Source organism: Salvelinus namaycush, chromosome 1, assembly GCF_016432855.1.
Source record: "Salvelinus namaycush isolate Seneca chromosome 1, SaNama_1.0, whole genome shotgun sequence".
Classification (NCBI taxonomy): Eukaryota; Metazoa; Chordata; class Actinopteri; order Salmoniformes; family Salmonidae; genus Salvelinus; species Salvelinus namaycush.
In genome coordinates, this window is record NC_052307.1 from 65554577 (window position 1) to 65581573 (window position 26997).

The window sequence follows — 26997 nt, forward strand, 5'->3', positions numbered from 1 at the left end:
CTCTTGACCATTTATTTTGGGACTTATGTCAGAAGATTTTGGAGTGAGTTAGACGATTTTATTTTAAAAGAAACAACTATTAATGTTAATTTGAAAGACTCTGTAAGGACTGGGTGTCGGAGTGCGAAGTCAAGCGCAGGAAACAGAGGGTGCAATAACAAATGTTCTTTTAATGAACACTGTGAAACTTAGGCCACCCTTCTAAACACTGGGTGCTCTCATAAAACTACCCCAGACACGGGGGGAACGAAAACAGTCCAGTACCAACGTACACACGTAGTTTGACACAAACACCACGCTTACCAACTAACAATCCCGCACAAAGAAACGGGCGGGCGGGCCGGCTGATTGATAAGCCCAACTAATTACAAACAAAATACAAAACAGGTGTAACCAATAAACACATAAGGAGGGGGAGAAAAGGATCAGTGGCAGCTAATAGGCCGGGGACGACGACCCCGAACGGGAAGGAGAGCCTGCCTCGGTCGGAGTCGTGACAGACTCTGATATTATGTTTTATTTTGAACCAAATGATATGGACCCTGATTTAACTTTCATTGTTAATTTGTTTATCTTTCATGGAAGATTATTTGTCCATGAAATGAAGTGGGCAGAGAACAAACCCCTCTTCACATTATTTAAGATAGAATTGAAATATTATTTTGAAATTATCAGTAAATGTAAAAACAAAAAAGCAATATGCACCATGAAAGTATTTAACAAATTGAAAATGGATCTGTTAGGTTTATGTACTCTTGTTTGTATATTTCATTTTTTTTAAAATTTGTTTTCATAATAAAAAAAGAAAAAAAAGAAATGTAAAACATATTTCATTTAACATTCTAGAGCACAACTGTTGAAGACCAGGGGGCGCGCTGAACGTAACCACTGCCAGTAGTCCAACTAGCCGCAAGATGGAGGTATTATTCCTAAACGTTTTTTGCTAAACTTTTATTTTAGTCGACCACTGACCAATGTTCGGTGGAAGATTAGTACACTTTTTAAAATTCATTTTCAATCTATTTACTAACAGGGTTGCAATTGTATTTAGCCTTGGATCAGACAAGCCAAGGAAAGTGACCAGATTGAAAAGTATAATAATGTCGTTGATTGGCTGAGTAAACAGGCATAATTAGGCTACAGTTTGCGCCAATGGTGCGACCTGAACGCCACGCGGTAGGCTATTCAACAGCGTGTGCATGATTACACGCTCCATCCCTTTGCAGCCATTAAATGGCAGTGAGCACCAATATACTCCAACAGAGCCAGGTGGGTAGCAGTGGGCTGGGGTGGAAAGGGTTTGCTTTGTTTGAGTTCTTATTGAAAGACTCCTCAGCTCAGAGCTTTTGAAAACGACTCGACTTCGGCGATGTCATTTACAAAATAGCCTCCAATACCCTACTCAATAAATTGGATGCAGTCTATCACAGTGCCATCCGTTTTGTCACCAAAGCCCCATATACTACCCACCATTGCGACCGTTGGCTGGCCCTCGCTTCATACTCGTCGCCAAACCCACTGGCTCCAGGTCATCTACAAGACCCTGCTAGCTAAAGTCCCCCCTTATCTCAGCTCACTGGTCACCATAGCAACACCCAACCGTAGCACACGCTCCAGCAGGTATATAACACTGGTCACCCCCAAAGCCAACTCCCCCTTTGGCAGCCTTTCCTTCCAGTTCTCTGCTGCCAATGACTGGAACAATTGCAAAAATCACTGAAGCTGGAGACTCATATCTCCCTCACTAACTTTAAGCATCAGAGCAGCTTACAGATCATTGCACCTGTACATAGCCCATCTGTAAATAGCCCATCCAACTACCTCATCCCCATATTGTCTTTTTGTCTTTTTTTTCTCCTTTGCACCCCAGTATCTCTACTTCCACATTCATCTTCTGCACATCTATCACTCCAGTTTTTGTTTGCTAAATTGTAATTATTTCACCACTACGGCCTATTTATTGCTTCACCTCCCTAATCTTACTTCATTTGCACACACTGTATATATACTTTTCTATTGTGTTATTGACTGTACATTTGTTTATTCCATGTGTAACTCTGTGTTGTTGTTTGTGTCACACTGCTCTGCTTGATCTTGGCCAGGTCGCGGTTGTAAATGAGAACTTGTTCTCAACTGGCCTACCTGGTTAAATAAAGGTGAAATAAAAAAATAAAAAAAATTGTTATAGATTATTCCAGCAGATGGCGATATAGTACTGTGTATATTACTCTTGAGCAGTAGGTGTGTCCAAATCCTGTGCATTTTCCCCTCGCCCTCGGTCGCCATGACGTATTTCCTGAGGGGCTACGTAATGTGGACCCCTCAGCTGTTTTGAGAGGGTTCATATTATTTTTATTTATTTTGTAACCATTAACAATGTAGTATGGTAGTTGTAAGAGTATATTCGATTAATTAGTATATCAAAGAAGACAGGGGATCATGCATAATGTAAACGGGAACTGGTAAATTTACAGAATAAACCCCCCCAAGGCATTGGAAAGTTTCCCGATAATTGAGGCGCTCATGGGGAGTTTTGTACTGGTGTGCCTTCGTTCCTGGAAGAGGCCAGACTAGTTGGTTAGTGCGAGGAGTGTGCGTTGCCTGTCATCGGTATTGCCTTGTCCCTATCTACAGAGACACTCGGGCTGTAACTGTGTCGGCTAGAAGGGCATTACGAGCCTGGCCGTAACGTTAGCTGAAACTTGACGCCGTCGATCCCGGTTGTTGTTGTTGTTCTGTGGAGTGGGTTTATTTGAAATTATATTCCGATTACCGTCCAAATCGGAACGATCAGAGAAACAGAAGGCTGGGATTAGACACAGGGGAGAAATTGGGTGAAAGAGCGCGTGCTCTGAGCGCCGCAGAATCGCAGTAGGCTACGTTGTATCAAGTAGTTGTTGCTGATAACGCGATACAGTGTTACTTTACTGAAATACCAGCGGGAGACGATTCAGGAATTTATTGTATTCGAAGTTTTTCGCCAAACCGTTTGCAGTTGTCAAGGACATTTGTGGTGAGTTACTGTTTTTTTGTTGCAATAATAAGCCATTTCTGATATGAACCATAATTGTTGTCATACAATATAATATAATGAAACTCGAATGGTTTAGTGAAACGTTGGGTAACTTTTTGAGCTACGAGCAGAAGTTTTATAGCCTAACTGGGCATGTTGACTCACTGGTATGACTGTCAAAAGAGGAGATATTCAATGTTTTGCTCCCAATTTTAAGAAAGGCCTCTTGAAATATTTTTTTAATTTGAATTGTAGCTTGCTTGGGGGACATACATGATTTGAAGAAGTGTCTATTCAGTGGAGAAAACGCTACTACTGTAGCCTTGTTACTCTATATGATAAAGGCATTGTTCATGGTAATTAAACACTTTCCTTATGACCGAGCATATTAATTATCTGCAAGCAACATATAGTGGAGTGTTAGAGGAGCTCAAGACAAGAAGACAGGATATTGTAGTATGCTGTAAATGTTAACCGTAGGACCTGGATACTCTTTGTGGATTGTGATACAAATGTATTGTCTTCATCACATATTAAGTGATTAGCACCCTTTAAGTGCCCCTATCATGTCTCCGGGTTAGTGTGTGTCAGAGCTTGGCTGTCCTCTCCCTGAGTTCCAATTTGCCTTTGGGGAAAATGCAAATTGTGCAAATAACCACTGGACTCTGAAAGTTTGTTCCTGTTTGAGATTTGTTGACTTTTTAGCCATTCCTCAACTCCTGAGCCAGTGGCCATGTTTTGATTGCTAGTAGGGAGACCTGACACCTCTGGCAGAGGAAAATGCTGAAGGATTCTAACCTTGGGCACTGCTCTGTGGTTTGCCAATGTTATCTCCTGTTAAGGGCAATCACCATCCCATCTGCATTTTGACTTACACTTGGTGAAATTATCACCCTAGGATGTAATGTGTTTTCCATTTGGCCTTTGGTGACCCTTTTAGATAATTTCAAGCAGAGTTGTGAAATGTATGACTACTTGCTGATTTTGATTCACATCTATCTGTTAACACTTGTGCAGCTTTATAATAGTTGCTGCCAAACTTTGATGTATGGTATTATTTACTCTGCTAACACTTATGAGAACTGGCAGAAAAATGTCTGGTTTCCCACTTTCTCCTGCGAGCAGTAAAGTAGTTGAGCTTTTGTTATTCCACGGTATATGGTTTTATACTGACATTAAACTCTGGCTGAACAGTTGAGTGCCCAGATGAGGTCACTAGGGGCGGGTGTACTTTGAGCCATGTATGTCTGTGAACGTTAAAGGGAGGCTTGGGGAAGGTGCACACCTCTGTCTGTGTGTGCTGCCTCCGCATCAGATCGGACTGCATCAGAATCACAACAACAACAATAGTCTGAAGCTCAAAGGTGAGCTGCATATCTTACAGCTTTTTTTCCCTTGAAAGTGTTATGCTCTAAAGACTGTAGTTTTCTTTAGGGAATTTAGAGAGAACCCAGTGAGTTTAATCAACATTTTATTCATAAGTATTTTGTCTTGTTTGCAGCCTCTTAAACTGTAATGTTTTGGTCTCTGGGCTCGACAAACAAGTTGTTTTGTCAGAAGCTAATTATCACTCTGACCCTGTGGTTTAGCAGGTTTTAAGCCAATGCTTAATCTGGACCTCTGCATTGTCTTTAGCATTGCCAGTAATTCTCTAAGTGTATCCTACATCTTTGGGCACAAAGAAGCTTTGGTGTGCCCGAATAAATAAATGAACCATAGAGAATCAGACTGATTTGTGCTCATCTCAGAGGAACGGTCTGACTTTACAGACTGTCTAACTTTGTGTTTGCTGCTCTGATAGCACTGGCTGCAGTTGGCAGAGCAAACTCCTCTCCTCTCATAGTTGTGGCAGCACCGCAGCTCTTCTTCCCTGCAGGGTTCCACATGCACTGAGGTTTAGGGAACAATGGGCCAAATAGTGTGTCTGAGCGTGATATAATGGCTTTCGTGTGGCTTAAATGTTTCTCATTTCTGAGCTAAGGCTTTTTCATTTTTTTGCCAGGCATTTTTTTCTCAGAACCTTTTCTGTGAAACTAGTAATGTCAATCATCATTGTGGAATAATTGGAATGCCAGTTTCTTTTTCCTTGTTTCTTGAGCTGTCAATCTGGGCATATTCCTGCTATTGTAACAGTGTGGTACTTTGTCAGTTATAGTTAAAGTTAAAATTGCATTGTATTTGGTGGCTTTGGCCAAGTGTTCTGTCAGAATAATACATCCGTTCTGAAAGCTGAAGTTGATCCACCTGAGTATTTTCATACTGGTACTTTTTGTAGAGCTGTTTTTGAATTGTTCAGTGATGAAAAAATTCATCACCCCCTCTAAAATAAAATACAATGATGTTGCCAGCCAGAACAACAGCAGAACAAGGCAGTACATAAAGTGGAAATGTTGCTACTTGTTAGGTGGGTATGTTTTGTCGGGTCTATTGGAACAGCTGTAACAGAACACGCTGCCTGGAGCACTGGACAGGGATTTGACAGCCACTCTGTCAATGGATTTCACAAACCCTAGGGACTAGTAGTATTTCAACTAGTTCTTTGAAATGTTTTCATTGAATGAAATAACCTGGAATGCATCAAATGTTCATTCAGATAAGTGTTTTGTCTTGTTTGTAGCCTTTTAGACTGGAATGTTTTGGTCTCTGAGCTTGAAAAACAAGTTGTTTTGCCAGAAGCTAATGGTCACCATGACCATGTGGTTTAGCAGGTTTTAAACCAGTGCTTAATCTAGACCTCTGCATTGTGTCTTTAGCATTGCAAATAATTCTCTAAGTGGATCATAAATCTTTGGGCACAAAGAAGCGTTGGTTTATTTTATGTAATGATATTTGTGATGGAATTAGGATACTACAGTACAAACTTAAACATTTAGTTATGAGTAAGTGTATGAGTCAGTAGGGATTTTTCCTCATCCCTATAAATTGTCTGAAAGGCGCAGTCAGAAGTAGTTTTATTTGGAGAATAGTTATTTGTAACTAACGGCCAGTAGGTCTATAGCTAGATCAGTATTGAAGAGATTTTAACTGTGCCATGCTTCTTTCTACCTCTGCCTGCTATTTTAAGCTTTAATGGGTTGAATCCTCCAGGATTTTTCAGCCAGCTTCTCATTTAGCATATTCATGCCAAGCAACACTATTTCTCTGTTTTGTTGAAGACATTGTCTTTTTTCCAGACGCTCTGTAATTTGCATTTATTGGGTTTCAATTGCCAAAAGTGCTTCAAAGGGGAGCCGAGCCTTGCATGTTTTTTAATGTTTTCTTCTTTCAAATTTTCCTGTGTGGAGCTTGAGCCTACGAGCCTCCAAGGTTCCTCAGCCAGAGCCTCATCCCAGCTGAGGTCTCATAACTGACTGCCAATGGCTAACACTCATCCTCATAGGGAATACCAGCTGAAATCTCCCCATTACTCTCTCTCTCTCTCGGACTCTCTCCGTGACTCATCATCATCCGATTTCCTTTTGAAAGATTGAGCTGGAAATGAAATGTTTTGTTCGATGAAAAATCTTCTTGGAAGGTTGAGGAACAGGTAGGGCCAGTGTTCTTTGTAGCTTTTTGGAGAAGTAATGGAAGTCTCAAAGCAGCCTCAACCACATTCTCTGAAGTCAGCTGGGCTACATTTCTTAATTGGTTTCACTCTGAACACCTCTCAAACTAGTGGTTAGGGATCTCTATGGGGTTGGACAGTGTTTTCATGATTCCAGTTCACAATGCTCTTTACTTGGAAAAGTTTTCTCATGGGTGAAGACCTAGACTAGTCACTGCTGGGTGACTTTTGGTCATTGCTGGGCGAAAGTCTTCTATCTTGGCTTACCGAAGGAGAGTGAGAGGGGAAGTAGAATAGTACATGTGTGATCCATAAGCTTTGCATAATGCATGGTAAGAGACATCCACTCCTCCACCACCTCCAGTGCTGAGAAAACCCAAGAAGCAAAGTTAGGAGGAAAATAATATTTCAACTGTCATGGATTTGTTTTTAGTTTGTCAGGGGAACAGGCTGTTGAAAAGTCAACCCCCCCCCCCCCCCCCCCCCCACCACGCACACACAGTCTGCATTTGCAATCAACATTTTTATGCTATAGAAATTGGAATGGAATCTGTTTCCTTCAACTAATGATTATTTTCTTTCAAAGTGCCTTTTTGTAATTCCAAATACCATACGTGTTTAATTGTCATAGCTTCACTGAAAGGGAGAAGTAAGGACCTTGGACTCCTTTAACTCAAGTCTGTTGTTAATCTGGTATTGTTCCATTGTAAATTTTGACATCTTCACATCACACCGCTTTCCTTTTGTAATGCTGTTGTCATGGTTGCGATGTAACAAGTCAGCAAACCTTGGCAGGATTGCCTTCCTTCTGACAATACATGCTGCTTCAGCTCACTATTACAGCGCTCTGAATAGAAGTTGTAGGAGTTGTTTTTCTCATTGTGCTGAGCTCTGCTACATGTTAGTAACGCTCTCTTTCTTCTTAGGTGATCCCGGTGCAGTGACTGTTCCTGTGTCGTCTCTCTGCGCCCCTGTATGTCCCCTGGCCACCCCCGGCCTATCATAGAGACGCTGAGCTCAGGGACTGCGCTGTTGTAGGACACCATGGCTCTGGGTCTTCCATCCTCCTCCATGGGCCCTTGGTCGCGGCTGCTACTGGGACCATTGCTGGTCCTGCTGGTGTCTGGGCTGGGCATGGCCCTTGGTCAGAGGGTTTACACCAACACATGGGCCGTCCACATCGCTGGAGGACCAGATGAGGCTGACCGCATTGCCAGTAAACATGGCTTCGTCAACCATGGCAATGTGAGTTGTTGGGGATTCTTCACCCTCTTTTGTTTGTGTCTCTGTGTGTTTTTTTGTCTAAGTGAATAATTAGGGAACATCTACTGCAGAAAGTGCTGATCTAGACGTCTTTTCCCACATTGCCTGTTAGTGCCAAAATACCTGACCCCAAATTGGCTTAAATATTTATTACACTTGGAAGTTGCCAAGCCTCCGAAGCACTCGGAACCAATTGAATTATATCACTTTACTAGAGCAGAAAAATACTTACAGTTGAAGTCGGAAGTTTACATACACCTTAGCCAAATACATTTAAACTCAGTTTTTCACAATTCCTGACATTTAATCCTATTAAAAATTCCCTGTCTTAGGTCAGTTAGGATCACCACTTTATTTTAAGAATGTGAAATGTCAGAATAATAGTAGAGAGAATGATTAATTTCAGCTTTTATTCCCAGTGGGTCAGAAGTTTACATACACTCAATCAGTTTTTGGTAGTATTGCCTATACATTGTTGGGTCAAACGTTTTGGGTAGCCTTCCACAAGCTTCCCACAATAAGTTGGGTGAATTTTGGCCCATTCCTCCTGACAGAGCTGGTGTAACTGAGTCAGGTTTGTAGGCCTCCTTGCTCGCACATGCTTTCAGTTCTGCCCACACATTTTCGATAAGATTGAGGTCAGGGCTTTGTGATGGCCACTCCAATTCCTTGACTTTGTTGTCCATAAGCCATTTTGCCACAACTTTGGAAGAATGCTTGGGGTCATTGTCCATTTGGAAGACCCATTTGCGACCAAGCTTTAACTTCCTGACTGATGTCTTGAGATGTTGCTTCAATATATCCACATCATTTTCTTTCCTCATGAAGCCATCTATTTTGTGAAGTGCACCAGTCCCTCCTGCAGCAAAGCACCCCCACAACATGATGCTGCCACCTCGGTGCTTCACGGTTGGGATGGTGTTCTTCGGCTTGCAAGCCTCCCCCTTTTTCCTCCAAACATAACGATGGTCATTATGGCCAAACAGTTCTATTTTTGTTTCATCAGACCATAGGACATTTCTCCAAAAAGTACGATCTTTGTCCCCATGTGCAGTTGCGAACCGTAGTCTGGCTTTTTTATGATGGTTTTGGAGCAGTGGCTTCTTTCTTGCTGAGCGGCCTTTCAGGTTATGTCGATATAGGACTTGTTTTACTGTGGATATAGATACTTTTGTACCTGTTACCTCCAGCGTCTTCACAAGATCCTTTGCTGTTGTTCTGGGATTGATATGCACTTTTTGCACCAAAGTACGTTCATCTCTAGGAGACAGAACGCGTCTCCTTCCTGAGCGGTATGACAGCTGCGTGGTCCCATGGTGTTTATACTTGCGTACTATTGTTTGAACAGATGAACGTGGTACCTTCCGGCGTTTGGAAATTGCTCCTAAGGATGAACCAGACTTGTGGAGGTCTACAATTTTTTTTCTGAGGTCTTGGCTGATTTCTTTTGATTTTCCCATGAGTCAAGCAAAGAGGCACTGAGTTGGAAGGTAGGCCTTGAAATACATCCACAGGTACACCTCCAATTGACCCAAATGATGTCAATTAGCCTATCAGAAGTTTCTAAAGCCATGCCATCATTTTCTGGAATTTTCCAAGCTGTTAAAAGGCACAGTCAACTTAGTGTATGTGAACTTCTGACACACTGGAATTGTGATACAGTGAAATAATCTGTCTGTAAACAATTGCTGGAAACATTACTTGTGTCATGCACAAAGTAGATGTCCTAACCGACTTGCCAAAACTATAGTTTGTTAACAAGAAATGTGTGGAGTGGTTGAAAAACGAGTTTTAATGACTCCAACCTACGTGTATGTAAACTTCTGACTTCAACTGTATCTTTAAAAAAATATTATGTATAGGAGTAATATTGAGAATGTTGAATGGTATTTATATCCCATATAACTTGTAAAATGCAGTGCTTCTTCTGGAGATTTCGGCAAAATATTAGTGTACCAGAGGCAGTGGTCCTTATAGAAACCCCTCTATGACTGTTTAGTTTCAGGTCATCCATTCCAGAGAAATGACTCACCCAAACAGACTAAACACAGTTACCTGAATGACTGCAGTATTGCCTTTCTGGGTAAGATGTCTCTTCTGTTACTCTCTTACTGAGAGTGGCTGACCACAACCTCCATACGAATCAAGTCAAATTTTATTGGTCACATACATGTGTTTAGCAGATGTTATTGTGAGTGTAGCGAAATGGTTGAATCACACACCTGTGTGTGTCTGTAGAGATCTCTGTATTGTCCTGAAAGCTTCACTCATCTCTCTGCTTTTCACACAGCTTTTAATCTCATTACTTAAGGGGAGGAGGCCTTCAAAGTTCGCCATATGCTCAGCCTGCTGTTTTGTTTGTGGTAAATGAGTTCATCAGAAAATGACCTCCCCCGTCTCTCTGATATGTTGGTGTTCTCAACACTACCACAGTCTTCCATACTTTCTGTTTCTTTTCAATGAAACATCCCACAAACTTATTTCTGTGGTGGTCTTCCTTTGTCGCAGCTGAGAGGCAAGTCATGGTACATTTCATGTGGTGTTAACAGAACTTTTTGAACTAGCCATCAGACTCTTCCCTCTCGTCTCCTCAATGCGCTGTGTTGTGGCATTGTTTGCATAGCAGAGCTGTGTGTTTGTGTCAGGAACAGATGATCCGACAGGAGCTTCCTGACTGGAACGCGCAATCAGAGCGTGGGTGAGATGGGACTTTGAACTATGAATTGCACAGTGCTGCTGAGGGAAGACTAACAGGCAGTGACAGGAATGGGACTCCGATCCTATGAACAGCACCACCAGGGTTTAAGTTTTCACTGTTCCTCTCTTTCCTTCCGTTTTGAGGACAATCTATGAATAATTAAGCTCTACTTGGGATAGTTTGTTGTTGAGGGGCCAGTGGGCGGGTGTAAAATAAATGTAAACATTTCCTGTTTGTAAGTGAGCCACTATATTCTCTGGTTGCTCCAAGACTTCAACGGGGGCATGATGAGTAGAAGTACTTTAGTTTTTTTGCCTTTGTCTTTTTGCATCCATTTCACATTTAACGTTAATAGCTTCCTTCCTGGTTAGCCTGTATCCTGCTAGGCAACTAGATATCACGTCTTCCAGTTAGAAATCATTCATTATGCACCTGGTCATGGGATAGATCTGTGTGTAAAATAATTATTCCGGTGCCATTATAAGGTGATACCTTTTAGTCGGGGGTTTTATCGTTCTGACATGTCTCTCTGTAATAGTTTCCATCCAGATGTTTTGTATGCTGCCTACTGTGGAAATGTAGTGTCTGTGAGTCAATTTCCTTTAAAAGGCCTTTTTGCTTAAAGGTCGATTTTATACTAATGCCATGGGCAATAATGTTGATTTATCAAATAATGATCTGAACCACATAGTAAACATCAGCTTAGACCTTTTTAGAGCTCAGACAGACTCAATAAAGGTTGCAAAAATCAATCAATGGTTTCTGAAAACTCACTAGAGAGAATGCGAGAGAGATGAAATAAGATTGCTTAATCCCTTTGGGGAAAATATGTTGGGAAAATAACTGGGGAGGATTGTGAAATCACTAGCTAGCAAACAAACACAAAATGGTTGCAAGAAAATATTCTCTTTTTAGTTGATTTCTTTATAATGTGTTTACATTGCATCCATGAACAGATTCTATTCTGGGCTATGGGAAGGTCAGACGATAAACCTTTCCTCCCACTGACTCCTAGGTTGTGTTTAGTGGGTGTATAATGTCAGTAATTGGTAGTGGTGTGGGCTTGTTGGCTGACGTGTGGGTTACTGATTGGTCCTAATGGAAAGGGGGACCCAGTAATTCTTCCTTCTGACGGAATCTAAGGAGAGTTTAATCAGCCTGCCCTGCCAGTGTGACCGGTGACCGGCCCTCACATATGGTAGTTAGGTTACCTCTGTAGCAGTCAGCCAACCAGGGACAGTAGTGGATATCTGGAGGGCCCGGTAAGAGATTGTAGCTCCTTCTTCCACACCAACTGACCCCTCCTTCCCCTTAGTGATATTGACAGTAATTGAAGAGCTTGGTCGGACATGAAGCCAGGCTTCCTGCACTGGGGCAGGCTTGGCCTGTGGGTCTCTTTTCTCTCTGTTGACAGATGTTAGGCCTCTCAATTTTAAAGACCCCACCTCTATTCACAGGGCATCCATTTGTGATTAGGGGCCTGTATTCCGACAGTATTTCTTACTAATCATCAGGAATGTTGTTTATGCTGCGAGACACAGAGTGCAGACTAATCAGTAGTCTCACTGTGAAATGCCCAATGGCTTTGTTTTTACTGTGATTACTAGTAAGCCATTAACTATGTGTTGGCCATAAGGGAATAAGGAATCCAGACATGACCATTAGAGACACTTACTCAGACTGTTTTCAGGATACTGTGAGCTGTGTGTTGGCCTCTCTGTCTGTATGACTGCTGAGTAGATTTGTCCCATCACCATAAAGGGATCTGAACGTGTTGGAGACTTAAATTTTTTTGAGCCTCACTCGGTTGACCAGAGCCAAGTTTAGCCAAGCCTCATTGGTCAGATCAGTAACTCTACTCGGCTAATGCAAAAAACACTATTTTCTCTACATGGTCATACCTGGCCCAGCCCCAGACCTACAGCGGGAAGGGACATGTTGTAATGACAACACTTCAGCTTTTATAAGCTCTTGTCCTCCACTTTAGAGTTGTCAGAGTCTGGAAATGGAGTCTGAAATGTATTTACATTTTTCTCTCCGCAGCAGTGTGGTATTGGAGTCTTCTCAGACATTTAGATTGATCTTCCATTGCCCTCGGGACTCTTCTTGAGGAATAAGGCAGCCAACTTCCTCAATACTAGTGTGGCACTTTTTTTGTTGGTATTTGTACTTCCTCAAATGGTATATATTTAGCCTTCATGTTTACTCAATTGCAGTGGGCTCCAGTTAGAGGACAGAGTTGACCCTGTTACGCTGTTAGATTTCACACTGCAAGTGAGTACTCAGTCACTGTGTGTGTGATTATTAGAACGCTACCACCTCCAATGTGGCTACAGGAAAACCAGTGTTTTGACATCTGCATAGGCTGTTGCAACCACATTATCTTGACATCCAGATCAGCCACCTCACTGGTAGTTTCTACATGCCTCATCGTCTGTCTCTTATCAGCTTGGTGACACACTGTGTGACCTTAACTCTCTCTGACCCAAACCATAAACCTGCCAGGAGGAAAAGGCCATTCACAGGGTAACGTGGCATGAAACCTGCAAACGTAGAAATTCCTAGCTAATGTGTCCCCGGAAGATTGAACATCGCACCTAGAGCAGCACTGACTACAGCTGTGTTTGTTTTGTGGACAAGGCAAGGCCACATACAGCATCAGGCAAGGTTGATGACTTGATGGGCTGTTGATGCAACGTGTGCAGCCCCCCCCCCCCTTCATTAAAATAGACCATTAAGCAAAGGAGAGGGGGCCAACTGGGCACTAAAAGTGAGAGGGAGCGAGGCGCTCTGTATGGCCTGCTCGGCTGAATGAAGTGTGAGATGATTGGAGTATGGTAATGTAGGGAGCAGCGATTTATATTTACGAGGGGGTGCTGGGGGGGGGGGGGGGGTAGCGCAGCGAGTCGGAGGGAGGGTGCTGAACTCGCCCTGGGTGGTGTGTGTGTGTGTGTGTGGTAAGGTCAGGCTGGGGGCCTCCATCCCTTTTTGTATTTTGAAGGCCTTCCACACTCATCTCATTACCATGTGGATCAGTGTGAGTATGTGTTCATCTGCTTTATCTATCTGTATAGAAGGCCGTGGACAGAGGCCATACAGAACCATGACTACACCTTTCTACATGGAACAGTCACATCTTCAGCCAACAGTACATCATTTATGTGCAGTATCTGTTCATCGCACCTGCATTAATATGTATTAACTTTGAAATGACATTAAAGGAGGTGAAACAATCATGCAGAAATGCGATAATACCGTCATGCAGATATTCTCTATTGAAATAGTCATACTTAATGATCTTCCTGATTTCAATGAGGCATCCATCGCCAGTCATTGTGCAAAATAAATTGTAGTAGAGCTCTGATCAAAGCAGTTATTCAGCCTTCCCTGGACTGATAGTGAAGGAAATGAGGGTTGCGTGAGCAGGACCTGGTGAGGAATGGCATGCCCCAGCTGTGGTGTGGGGCTGGTGTGTGCAGGTGTTGTATTGAAGTGGAGGGAGGGCAGGGAGATCACAGGCTGCAGCTGAGGGGTTTTTATGACCCCCCTGATTGTCCCTGTAGAGTTCCATTCCACCCCTGGGACTCAGCAACTCTGGCCCCTGGCTGTTTTTTACAGTAATGAGCCACTGATGTCTTGTTAAAAACACAAGCACATTTTTCTAATTTCACTGTTAAAAGTGGATTAGATAGGTGGCCAAATGGCCCGAGAATATATAATTTTTCTCGTCGCGTGCTAGAGCTCTCCGAGAATGCAGGTGTACTGCAGTAGTTTGTTTCTCAGCCATGGGTGTTTTGCCTAAGCTCTGTGTCTGGCCTGCCTGAGACATCTCTACTCCCATCGTGCCTGAGACGTCTCTACTCCCATCGTGCCTGAGACGTCTCTACTAGAGGTCGACCGATTATGTTTTTTCAACGCCGATACCGATTATTGGAGGACCAAAAAAAGCCGATACCGACTAATCGGGCCAATTTTAATTATTTATTTGGAATAATGACAATTACAACAATACTGAATGAACACTTATTTTAACTTAATATAATACATCAATAAAATCAATTTAGTCTCAAATAAATAATGAAACATGTTCAATTTGGTTTAAATAATGCAAAAACAAAGTGTTGGAGAAGAAAGTAAAAGTGCAGTATGTGCCATGTAAGAAAGCTAACGTTTAAGTTCCTTCCTCAGAACATGAGAACATATGAAAGCTGGTGGTTCCTTTTAACATGAGTCTTCAATGTTCCCAGGTAGGAAGTTTTAGGTTGTAGTTATTATAGGAATTATAGGACTATTTCTCTCTCTACCATTTGTATTTCATATACCTTTGACTATTGGATGTTCTTATAGGCACTTTAGTATTGCCAGTGTAACAGTATAGCTTCCGTCCCTCTCCTCGCTCCTACCTGGGCTCGAACGAGGAACACATCGACAACAGCCACCCTCGAAGCAGCGTTACCCATGCAGAGCAAGGGGAACAACTACTCCAAGTCTCAGAGCGAGTGACCCCGCTAACTAGCTAGCCATTTCACATCGGTTACACCAGCCTAATCTCGGGAGTTGATAGGCTTGAAGTCATAAACAGCAGAGCTGCTGGCAAAACACACGAAAGTGCTGTTTGAATGAATGCTTACGAGCCTGCTGGTGCCTACCATCGCTCAGTCAGACTGCTCTATCAAATCATAGGCTTAATTATAACATAATAACACACAGAAATACGAGCCTTAGGTCATTAATATTGTCGAATCCGGAAATGATCATCTCGAAAACAAAACATTTATTCTTTCAGCGAAATACGGAACTGTTACGTATTTTATTTAACGGGTGGCATCCATAAGTCTAAATATTCCTGTTACATTGCACAACCTTCAATGTTATGTCATAATTACGTAAAATTCTGGCAAATTTGTTCGCAACGAGCCAGGCGGCCCAAACGGTTGCATATACCCTGACTCTGCGTGCAATGAACGCAAGAGAAGTGACACAATTTCACCTGGTTAATATTGCCTGCTAACCTGGATTTCTTTTAGCTAAATATGCATGTTTAAAAATACATACTTCTGTGTATTGATTTTAAGAAAGGCATTGATGTTTATGGTTAGTTACAGTCGTGCAATGATTGTGCTTTTTTCGCAAATGCGGTTTTGTTAGCGTCCCACATATCCCAGAGAAGTTAACGTCCCACTTGGCCAAAAGCCAGTAAAAATGCAGAGCGCCAAATTCAAATAAATTACTATAAAAATCAAACTTTCATGGAATCACACATGCAATACACCAAATTAAAGCTACACTTGTTGTGAATCCAGCCAACATGTCAGATTTCAAATAGGCTTTTCGGCAAAAGCAAACGATGCTATTATCTGAGGATAGCACCATAGTAAACAAAGAGAGAGAAGCATATTTCAACCCTGCAGGCGCAACACAAAACGCAGAAATAAAAATATAATTCATGCCTTACCTTTGACGAGCTTCTGTTGTTGGCACTCCAATATGTCCCATAAACATCACAAATGGTCCTTTTGTTCGATTAATTCCGTCGATATATATCCAAAATGTCCATTTATTTGGCGCGTTTGATCCAGAAAAACACAGGTTCCAACTTGTGCAACGTGACTACAAATTATCTCAAGTTACCTGTAAACTTTTCCAAAACATTTCAAACTACTTTTGTAATACAACTTTAGGTATTACGTAAATAATCGATAAAATTGAAGACGGGATGATCTGTGTTCAATACAGGATTAAAACAAACTGTAGCTAGCTTTCTGGTCACGCGCCTCTATCTAACAGTACACTTCAAGTTACCCTCGTTCTGGATGGCCGTACTTCTTCATTACACAAAGGAAAAAACCTCAACCAATTTCTAAAGACTGTTGACATCCAGTGGAAGTGGTAGGAACTGCAAGAAGGTCAATTAGAAATCTGGATTCCCAATGAAAACCCATTGAAAAGAGAGTGACCTAAAAAAAAAAAATCTGAATGGTTTGTCCTCGGGGTTTCGCCTGCTAAATACGTTCTGTTATACTCACAGACATGATTCAAACAGTTTTAGAAACTTCAGAGTTTTCTATCCAAATCTACTAATAATATGCATATCTTATCTTCTGGGGATGAGTAGCTGGCAGTTTAATTTGGGTATGCTTTTCATCCAAACATGAAAATGCTGCCCCCTATCCTAGAGAAGTTAAATCATCCCCCCCCCGTTTGGCGAAGTTGGCTGTCTTTGTTATGAAGAAATAGTCTTCACACAGTTCGCAACGAGCCAGGCGGCCCAAACTGCTGCATATACCCTGACTCTGTTGCAAGAGAAGTGACACAAAGAAATTCATGTTAGCAGGCAATATTAACTAAATATGCAGGTTTAAAAATATATACATGTGTATTGATTTTAAGAAAGGCATTGATGTTTATGGTTAGGTACCTTTTTCGCGAATGCGCACCACATCAATTATATGCAACGCAGGACACGCTAGATAAACTAGTAATATCATCAACCATGTGTAGTTAACTAGTGATTATGATTGATTGATTGTTTTTTATAAGGTAAGTTTAATGCAAGCTAGCAACTTACCTTGGCTTCTTACTGCATTCGCGTTACAGGCAGGCTCCTTGTGGAGTGCAATTGAGAGGCAGGTGGTTAGAGCGTTGGACTAGTTAACCGTAAGGTTGCAAGATTGAATCCCCGAGCTGACAAGGTAAAAATCTGTCGTTCTGCCCCTGAACAAGGCAGTTAATCCACCGTTCCTAGGCCGTCATTGAAAATAAGAATGTGTTCTTAACTGACTTGCCTAGTTAAATAAAGATGTAAATAAAAAATCGGCCAAATCGGTGTCCAAAAATACAGATTTCCGATTGTTATGAAAACTTGAAATCGGACCTAATTAATCAGACATTTCGATTAATCGGTCGACCTCTAGTCTCTACTCCCATCGTGGCTGAAGCTCATAACGCCTGCGATGTTGATGACGCTCGGAGTCCTGGTGTTAAACCTGTCCCTCTGCTGGAATAGTCTGCTATTTCTGGGGTATACCTCGTCTCGTGTGGTTTACTGCCCCTGCCTGGGTTAATGGTCTTATCTCTCTGGTCCTCTTTCTACCTACTCCTGATTTACCTATCCACAGTCAATTACTGTCATTATAGAGTGATTCACCCTGGCTTTTATAACATGGGTGACCTTTTGGCACCGTCATTGGGTTGGGGTAAGTCGAATAGCAGAAGTTAAACACACTTGTATATGAAGTTGAGAGCTGTTTGAAAAGCAGTGTTTGCATGATGGATGTCTCTCTTTTCTCCACCTACTTTCATAGTTCCCAGGAATTTAAAACAGGTTTGTGCTGTTTTCCTGTGACGGAAATGCCTTGCTACTGGTGTACAGATCTTTAACAAAATCTGCATTTCCTGTCCTATTTTCTTTTAATGACAACTTATTTTGATTATTTATAGACAGATGTGGGAAGGAACCTGATGAATAAATAAATGCCTCATCGTTTCCTACACACGCACATCAAAGTAGAATCCAGCATTTCTCAGAACCCTGCCGTTTCCTTTTTTCCAAACGAGAGCTGTAGTTTCTGTCACTAATGGCTGATGTGAACGCTTCCTGTGTTCAGAGTGTAAGCTAGGATGAGGAAGTGCAAGGTGGGGTACCCTGATCAGAGAAGGTCAAATATTTTCATGATAATAAGAACAGGAGCCTCCAGTTCATTCCACTTATTGAACCTCCAACTCTGTGCCTGCATTTTGTTAAGAGTACTCTATCCCTTCTGTACTACGTGGAACCACAACGCACAAGGCCTAGCATTAAACCCATACATGATCTAATGGGGAAGGATGGTCTATCTCTGCCATCATGAGACAGGCTGATTCTAATCAGTGCTGCTACAGACCAGCACCACACCATGACTGGGTGTGATTAGTGTTACTGGGGGGCATTTCCATCTAAAAGGACCCATGAGCATCAACATGTGAAGTTCATAGGCTCATGTCGAATGAAGGCTTAGTCTATCCTTTTGAGAAATTAAGGCATACATTTCAACCATTTTCCATCCTACAAATTGGGAATAAGCCAAGGCTTATCAGTAACGGAATAACTGCAGTAACGGAATTACTGCAATTTAATTGGCTACAATGGGAAATGATAGTAGTCATAAACCACAGTTGGGTCACCTGCTACTGTCCTCCCGTCCACTGCCATACTGTTATGTTCAGCTCATAACTTTTTTATTTTCTTTCTGTTGTCTGGTGGTCAAAGCAAGACTGTGAAAAAAGCCTGGACAACCCCTCTTTCACTCTTTCTCTCTCTGCTGCTCTTCTCTTGCTCCAGTTAATGGGTGTGTTCCTCTGCCTTGGCTTTGCTGATGCCTGCCAGACCTTACAACGCCTAGATAGGTATTTTATCAGCTAGCCACATATGTTATAGCAATCTGTCAGTTGGTGAAAGTCAATGACGTGGTTGATGTATGCAGCGTCTGAGCTGCATGCACCTACTACCTACCCATTTTACATTTACTGTAACAAGCATCCTCACCCACTGAGCACTGACCAACACCGGAAATTTGGTCAATCCACCCTGGCCGGACCAAATCCGAACCAGTCATAGACGTTTGGACAGCACAGTACAGCAGTGCACACTAGAGTACAGTATAATGTACTATACTGAACATGTCTACTGTGATGTCCAAACTTGTGAAAAACAGATGTACATGATTGGTTCAGATTTGGTCTGGTCCGGACCAACCAAATGTGGTCTTGTTTGGGGGCAGAGCTCATTACGATAATAGCCAGTGTAGAGCCAGTTTGTATACCCAAATATATTTCTCCCAAATTTCTACCTTTGTGTACCAATTCAGGCTACTTCACCATGAAGGTAATGATATTCATATCCATAATTATGAATTTCTGTATAGTACAGCTCAGGGACCAATGATATAACATTTTGGTTACAAGGTGTCATGTCTTAGCTGACAACCCATTATTTCTGCAGACTTAATCTTAATTCGTAGCAGATAGATATACACTGCTCAAAAAAATAAAGGGAACACTTAAACAACACAATGTAACTCCAAGTCAATCACACTTCTGTGAAATCAAACTGTCCACTTAGGAAGCAACACTGATTGACAATAAATTTCACATGCTGTTGTGCAAATGGAATAGACAACAGGTGGAAATTATAGGCAATTAGCAAGACACCCCCAATAAAGGAGTGGTTCTGCAGGTGGTGACCACAGACCACTTCTCAGTTCCTATGCTTCCTGGCTGATGTTTTGGTCACTTTTGAATGCTGGCGGTGCTTTCACTCTAGTGGTAGCATGAGACGGAGTCTACAACCCACACAAGTGGCTCAGGTAGTGCAGCTCATCCAGGATGGAACATCAATGCGAGCTGTGGCAAGAAGGTTTGCTGTGTCTGTCAGCGTAGTGTCCAGAGCATGGAGGCGCTACCAGGAGACAGGCCAGTACATCAGGAGACGTGGAGGAGGCCGTAGGAGGGCAACAACCCAGCAGCAGGACCGCTACCTCCGCCTTTGTGCAAAGAGGAGCAGGAGGAGCACTGCCAGAGCCCTGCAAAATGACCTCCAGTAGGCCACAAATGTGCATGTGTCTGCTCAAACGGTTAGAAACAGACTCCATGAGGGTGGTATGAGGGCCCGACATCCACAGGTGGGGGTTGTGCTTACAGCCCAACACCGTGCAGGACGTTTGGCATTTGCCAGAGAACACCAAGATTGGCAAATTCGCCACTGGCGCCCTGTGCTCTTCACAGATGAAAGCAGGTTCACACTGAGCACATGTGACAGAGTCTGGAGATGCCGTGGAGAACGTTCTGCTGCCTGCAACATCCTCCAGCATGACCGGTTTGGCGGTGGGTCAGTCATGGTGTGGGGTGGCATTTCTTTGGGGGGCCGCACAGCCCTCCATGTGCTCACCAGAGGTAGCCAGACTGCCATTAGGTACCGAGATGAGATCCTCAGACCCCTTGTGAGACCATATGCTGGTGCGGTTGGCCCTGGGTTCCTCCTAATGCAAGACAATGCTAGACCTCATGTGGCTGGAGTGTGTCAGCAGTTCCTGCAAGAGGAAGGCATTGATGCTATGGACTGGCCCGCCTGTTCCCCAGACCTGAATCCAATTGAGCACATCTGGGACATCATGTCTCTCTCCATCCACCAACGCCACGTTGCACCACAAACTGTCCAGGAGTTGGCGGATGCTTTAGAGGAGATCCCTCAGGAGACCATCCGCCACCTCATCAAGAGCATGCCCAGGCGCTGTAGGGAGGTCATACAGGCACGTGGAGGCCACACACACTACTGAGCCTCATTTTGACTTGTTTTAAGGACAATACATCAAAGTTGGATCAGCCTGTAGTGTGGTTTTCCACTTTAATTTTGAGTGTGACTCCAAATCCAGACCTCCATGGGTTGATAAATTTGATTTCCATTGATAATTTTTGTGTGATTTTTGTTGTCAGCACATTCAACTATGTAAAGAAAAAAGTATTTAATAAGAATATTTCATTCATTCAGATCTAGGATGTGTTATTTTAGTGTTCCCTTTATTTTTTTGAGCAGGGTATTTAAGTTTTTGTAAAATTAAATTTTTCTATAATTCTTTTACCAAACTTTGCATCTGCACAGTTCTTCCAGAAAATGTGTTTTTGTGAACATTTCTGTGTAAATTGTTCAAAGTAGTCCTTGTGCTTAGAGTTGTATGGTTAGTTAAACTTTGAATTTGTTTTTTCTTTGGCATACATTTAAAAGTGAAACATCTGAGTCAAAGCATAATTCTGTTATTGTGTAATTGCCTTGGGTAAGATTGACATCAATTTCCTAAAGGCATGGCTAACTATGGAAAGCTAAGGCCTATACACTGCATGTAGCAAGCCTGGAGGCCTATCTGTGCACAACAGGCATCCGCAGTGTTTATCTGTTAGATTCCCCATCTGTATAGTTCTTGTTTTCGCTCTAGACTTCTCTGTTCTGTTGTCAGAAGTCTCTCTGCTCTGTCTCCTTCCCAGTGCTTTTACATTTGTTTTGATCTTGTGGTTGTGTGAAACGACTAAATACTTTTCATGCAAAGTAATGCAGAACACATCCGGATGCTCATCTCTTAGCAGTTGATCTCTGGCATAGAGATGGACAATGAGGACTTGGAGATTGTAAGTGCGCATTGCAGCGGTTCCAAATGTCCATGGGCATATTGTGGTGCAGTGCCAGAACTCCCTGCACCTACTGTAAATCACCAGGCCTGGTGCCAGTGACGACAGATGAACGCTTGCCGCTGCAGAAAAACACTATGTAAGCAGCCACACACACACACACACACACACACACACACACACTTCTCTATGTTCACTGAAGTTGGTTTTGATAAATAGCTTTGCCATGTCTCAAATCATACAGAGGGGAATCTTGAACGATATGAATATAATCCAGTGTTCATGGGAACTGTGTGTGTTTCCAACTCTTCAAGTCTCTCTACTAGCTGCTGGACCTGGGCCACTCCACCAGCCATAAATCAGCTGTGACCCTTTTGTTTTGCTCTTGATGCTTTCTCTAGCCCCCTAAAATCTAGCTATAGCTAATGGGGAACAGAACCTCAGGCTCGAATAGGAGAGGCTGGACTCACATAGCCCATAATTGGTTCCTGGGGAGCCCAGGTTATTGACTGGGAGTCAACAGGGGTTTGAAGTGATTTGCTGGAGAGCGAGGAATGAGGAAGTTATTGGACGAGGGTGACTGGGAGAAAATGGCATGCTGATGGGGTTTGAGGCACCACTAGGCAGAATTCAGCTCTACTCCACAAAGGTGCTTTCTCCTGTGCACAGCACCAGTTCAGGTCCTAAACATAACCGAACACACCCCTATCATGCTCCCTCACCCCTCTCTCAAACACAAACCCCTCTTCAACCCCTACTCCCCATTTCCTCTCACAGCCTGAACACAAGGACTCTCTCATGATATGGTTTCTTGGAGAAACTGTTAGCGCCCAGTGTGGTGAGGTGACTTTGTTGGCTTACGAGTTACCACTCCCTTGGTTGGAGAGACTGTATTGCAAACACTTTGGCTATAGATCTGCTGTGGTAAATATTGCATTATGGCTTTGCAGTGTTTTGTAACATGGCATACTTGTGCAATCGCTATGTCAATCTTTAACAGGCCTGTGACTTGTGCTGTGGACTCGGCTGTGGCCTACTTTAGCCAATGATAGTTGACGGCTCTAACGGAGCGTGCCGCTTCTATACAGCCAGAGCAGGATGCCTCTTAGCTGTAGCTTTGAAGTGCCGTAATGATAAAACCGTGACCGTGGCTCTTAGACCTAACCATGGGAGTTGGCCCTTTGGTCTCGTAATGTCGAAATGCGACTTTCTCCTCCCACCTCTTTGGTGGTTAACAGATGACCTCTGCATTGTCTTTGGCCTTTGTTGCTCCCTATAGACGAGTGCTGCGCTCCCTGACATCAATAACACTGTAAAGATATTAATCAGTGTCTCTGGCATCTTGAGAATGGTGGGATCAACTCTGTTTTGCTCCAGAGTTGGAGTTGAGGCATGAGACATTTTGATGGTTTTGGAACACGTATAACTTTTCGTAACCTTTTTGGTGATGAGCCTGAAGGCAGAGCATTATTTAAGAGGTAAATTACCTTTCATCATCTGCTGAACTACCCTCAACTTGGCCCGTGAGAACAGTCAGTAGTTGGGGTGGAAACGTTTTGCATTGCAAAAGCAGGTCTTGTTTGGCGCAGGTCTTGTTTGGCGCAAAGAGACATGACCTGAGTATGAGGTTAACCTCTGGACAGAGCCGGGCTGGGATGGCCGTACCCCGACTCCCAAACAAAAACATTTTCTCCTGAAATGAACTTGTAGTAAAAGCCAGCCTGTCAGCAGGCGGCCATCTGGAGCCTACATCAGGAGTGGACACCCAGATAGCCAGGGACCAGAGAGGGGCCATGGGAGCCAGGGACCAGAGAGGGGCCATGGGAGCCAGGGACCAGAGAGGGGCCATGGGAGCCAGGGACCAGAGAGGGGCCATGGGAGCCAGGGACCAGAGAGGGGCCATGGGAGCCAGGGACCAGAGAGGGGCCATGGGAGCCAGGGACCAGAGAGGGGCCATGGGAGCCAGGGACCAGAGAGGGGCCATGGGAGCCAGGGACCAGAGCGGGGCCATGGGAGCCAGGGACCAAATCTTTCCAACACTCCCGGGCCTCTAATCACCAAGCCTCCGTGTGAAAGCTAAATATCATGATCTGATGATTCCATATTTCCAGTGGAAACGTCATGAAAAAAAACAGCCATCTGTCCCGAGCTCACTGAAACTCTGAAGGCCAAGAATAAGCTAGTTGATACGATGTTTGAAGTTTGCTAGCACCAGCTTCTGGCTGGATTCAGTTGATGATTTTAGACAATGTTGCTAGCAATAGCTCAAGTCAAAGTGAGGCAGGGAGGTGAAATAGAGAGATGAACCAGAATTGCTGCCCTGGCCTATATGTTATCTCTGAGTTCTATGTGTTCATTTCTTTAGCCGCCAATGGACCACAGTCTATCAATGTGTCCACGTGGCAGAGGCTGGTGCTCCCACCTTAGTTGAATTTGAACTTTTAGATATTTATGATTAACCACGTGACAGTGATTTTTGAGAAATAAAAACGTTATTGAAATGAAACTGTTTCACAATAATGCACATAATAAATAATCATAACTGTCACGCAGATCGGTAAAAATGGTAGGATAAATTGTAAGCTTTTCCAAACTTCCCCTGAAAAGAACCTGCGTCCATCAAAGCCACCAGCATATGTCAGACACAAGCAAATATTTCTCCTTCCCTTAAAACGTATGAAAAAGCTAGGCCTACCTTAGGCTAAAAGAGAATAAATTGACAAGGAAAGTATGAAGGCAACAGCTATGCTGTAGTATGAAGATGAAATTGATGACAATTAAAATAGAAACAAATACACGCAACATGTCCATAGCCTATTTATCAGCGATGCTGATTATTGAGGGGGAGTATGTTGGAAATATTTTTTTAAATAGTGTTAGGAAATATAATAATCTGGATGTAAAAAAATTTGGGAGGTGACTTTGTGGTGAAGACAAAATGGCTGAGAAGGCCAGCTTATTAGTGGTGGTGAGTTTAGCCAATCAGACATCCCCAAATGGGCACTTTCCTACATTTTGACATTTGCGAGAAGCAGGACAGGTACTTACATGCATGTTCAGGCGCACATGCTCCGTCAACATTAACGAGACAGAGAAACCAGACACATGCTCATTGCTCACATGGAGCGCGTAAATGATGGTATGAAATAAACCAAAACTGCTGGGTAAGTTGACTGATAACACATTCTCATTTACAGCAATGACCTTGGAAATAGTTACAGGGGAGAGGAGACGGGATGAATGAGCCAATTGGAAGCTGGGGATGATTAGATGATATGAGGGCCAGATTGGGAATTTAGCCAGGACACCGGGGTTAACACCCCTACTCTTACGTGCCATGGGATCTTTATTGACCACAGTCAGGCCACCCGTTTAACGTCCCATTCGAAAGATGGCATCCTACACAGGGCAATGTTTCCAATCACTGCCCTGGGGCATTGGGGTAATTATTTTAGACCTGAGGAAAGAGTGCCCCCTACTGGCTTTCCAGCATCTGCTCTTCTGACCAGGACCCACCCTGCTTAGCTTCAGAGGCAAGCCAGCTGGTATGCTGCTGAACAGTTTCCTGTGTGTATCAAGAATGGTCCACCACCCAAAGGATATCAAGCCAACTTTACGTAACTGTGGGAAACATTGGAGTCAACATGGGCCAGCATCCCTGTGGAACGCTTTCGACACCTGGTAAAGTCCATGCCCTGACAAATTGAGGCTGTTACGAGGGAAAAAGGGGAGGGTTGCCACTCAATATTACACGGAACTAAAACCGGCTGCAAGCGTGCGCCATCGTGCGTAAATTCATTTTGTCCCCCTACACCAAACACGATCACGACACGCAGGTTAAAATATCAAAACAAACTCTGAACCAATGACATTAATTTGGGGACAGGTCGAAAAGCATTTAACATGTATGGCAATTTAGCTAGTTAGCTTGCACTTGCTAGCTAATTTGTCCTATTTAGCTAGCTTGCTGTTGCTAGCTAATTTGTTCTGGGATATAAACATTGAGTTGTTATTTTACCTGAACTGCACAAGGGCCTCTACTCCGACAAATTAATCCACACACAAAACCGCCAACCGAATCGTTTCTAGTCATCTCTCCTCCTTGCAGGCTTTTTCATCTTTGAACTTATATGGTGATCGCATCTAAACTTTCATAGTATTACCACGACTACCGGCAAAACAGTTAGTCTTTCAACCACCCACGTGGGTATAACCAATGAGGAGATGGCACGTGGGTACCTGCTTCTATAAACCAATGAGGAGATGGGAGAGGCAGGACTTTCAGTGCGATCTGCGTCAGAAATAGGAATGACTTCTATTTTAGCCCTTGGTAACGCAGAGGGCTATAATGTTGGTGCGCGTTAGCAGTGTCGGTGCAATAATTGAATAACATGGATTTCTAAATTTATTTTGCGACCCTCGCACAGGCGACGTGTCCGCTCTGGTCAGCATGTTAGGAAGATGTGCCTAATGTTTGGTATACTCAGTGTCTGCCCATTCAGAAAGTTTCCTGAAATAGCCTGTCTGGACTCCATCTCTTTAATAAGAATCAAACGCTCCTGTCATGATTTAATCTGTTTTCAGTGGCTAATGCTACATTATTTCTTTCATTATGGCATCCTCTCTTTGAAGAACATATGCCACCACTGCAATCAAATGACCGCAGCAGCAGGGTTTGTGACGCAAATATTTTGGCAAAAGAGGAAGAAATCCCATCGGACCTCGTTTTTAATTATTTTGTGCATCGAAATAGGATCTGTATTAAAAAAAATTATATGCAGAAAAGCCAACAGACAAGGACCCCCCCCCCCCCCAAATGACCATAACATAACACGTAGGTCTACTACTACCTTCTAAAGATATTAGATGGAGTCAAGGTTACAAAGAAGCTGGATGGAGTCAAGGTTACCCAAACCTCTTAGCAGATACTTTTGGCCATGTAGTGAATGTGGACACCTGCTCGTCGAACATATCATACAAAATCATGGGCATTAATATGGAGTTGGTCCCCCTTTGCTGCTATAACGGCTTCTGCTCTTCTGTGAAGGCTTTCCACTAGATTTTGGAACGTTGTTGCGGGTCGTGCTTCCATTCAGCCACAAGACCATTAGTGAGGTCGGGGCACTGATGTTGTGAGTTTAGGCCTGGCTCGGAGTCGCGTTCCAATTTGTCCCAAAGGTGTTTGATGGAGTTGAGGTCAGGCCTCTGTGCAGGCCAGTGAAGTTCTTCCACACTGATCTCGACAAACCATTTCTGTATGGACCACGCTTTGTGCATGGGGACATTGTCATGCTGAAACAGGAAAGGGCCTTCCCCAAACTG

General features: G+C 43.2%; 1 protein-coding gene across 2 annotated transcripts in view; it reads left to right on the plus strand.

The window, feature by feature from the left end:
- The first annotated feature begins 2408 nt into the window (after window positions 1–2408).
- Window positions 2409–26997, plus strand: part of LOC120047639 (furin-1-like) — a 96354-nt gene continuing 71765 nt past the window's right edge. The window contains exons 1-2 of one of the 2 annotated variants that reach the window (XM_038993194.1): window positions 2409–3013; window positions 7484–7802. In XM_038993194.1, the coding sequence (XP_038849122.1) occupies window positions 7602–7802 (201 nt within the window). In that variant the 5' untranslated portion in view covers window positions 2409–3013; window positions 7484–7601. Of the gene's footprint in view, window positions 3014–4250; window positions 4378–7483; window positions 7803–26997 lie in introns of those variants that run through there. The other variant, XM_038993188.1, reaches the window with a different exon arrangement.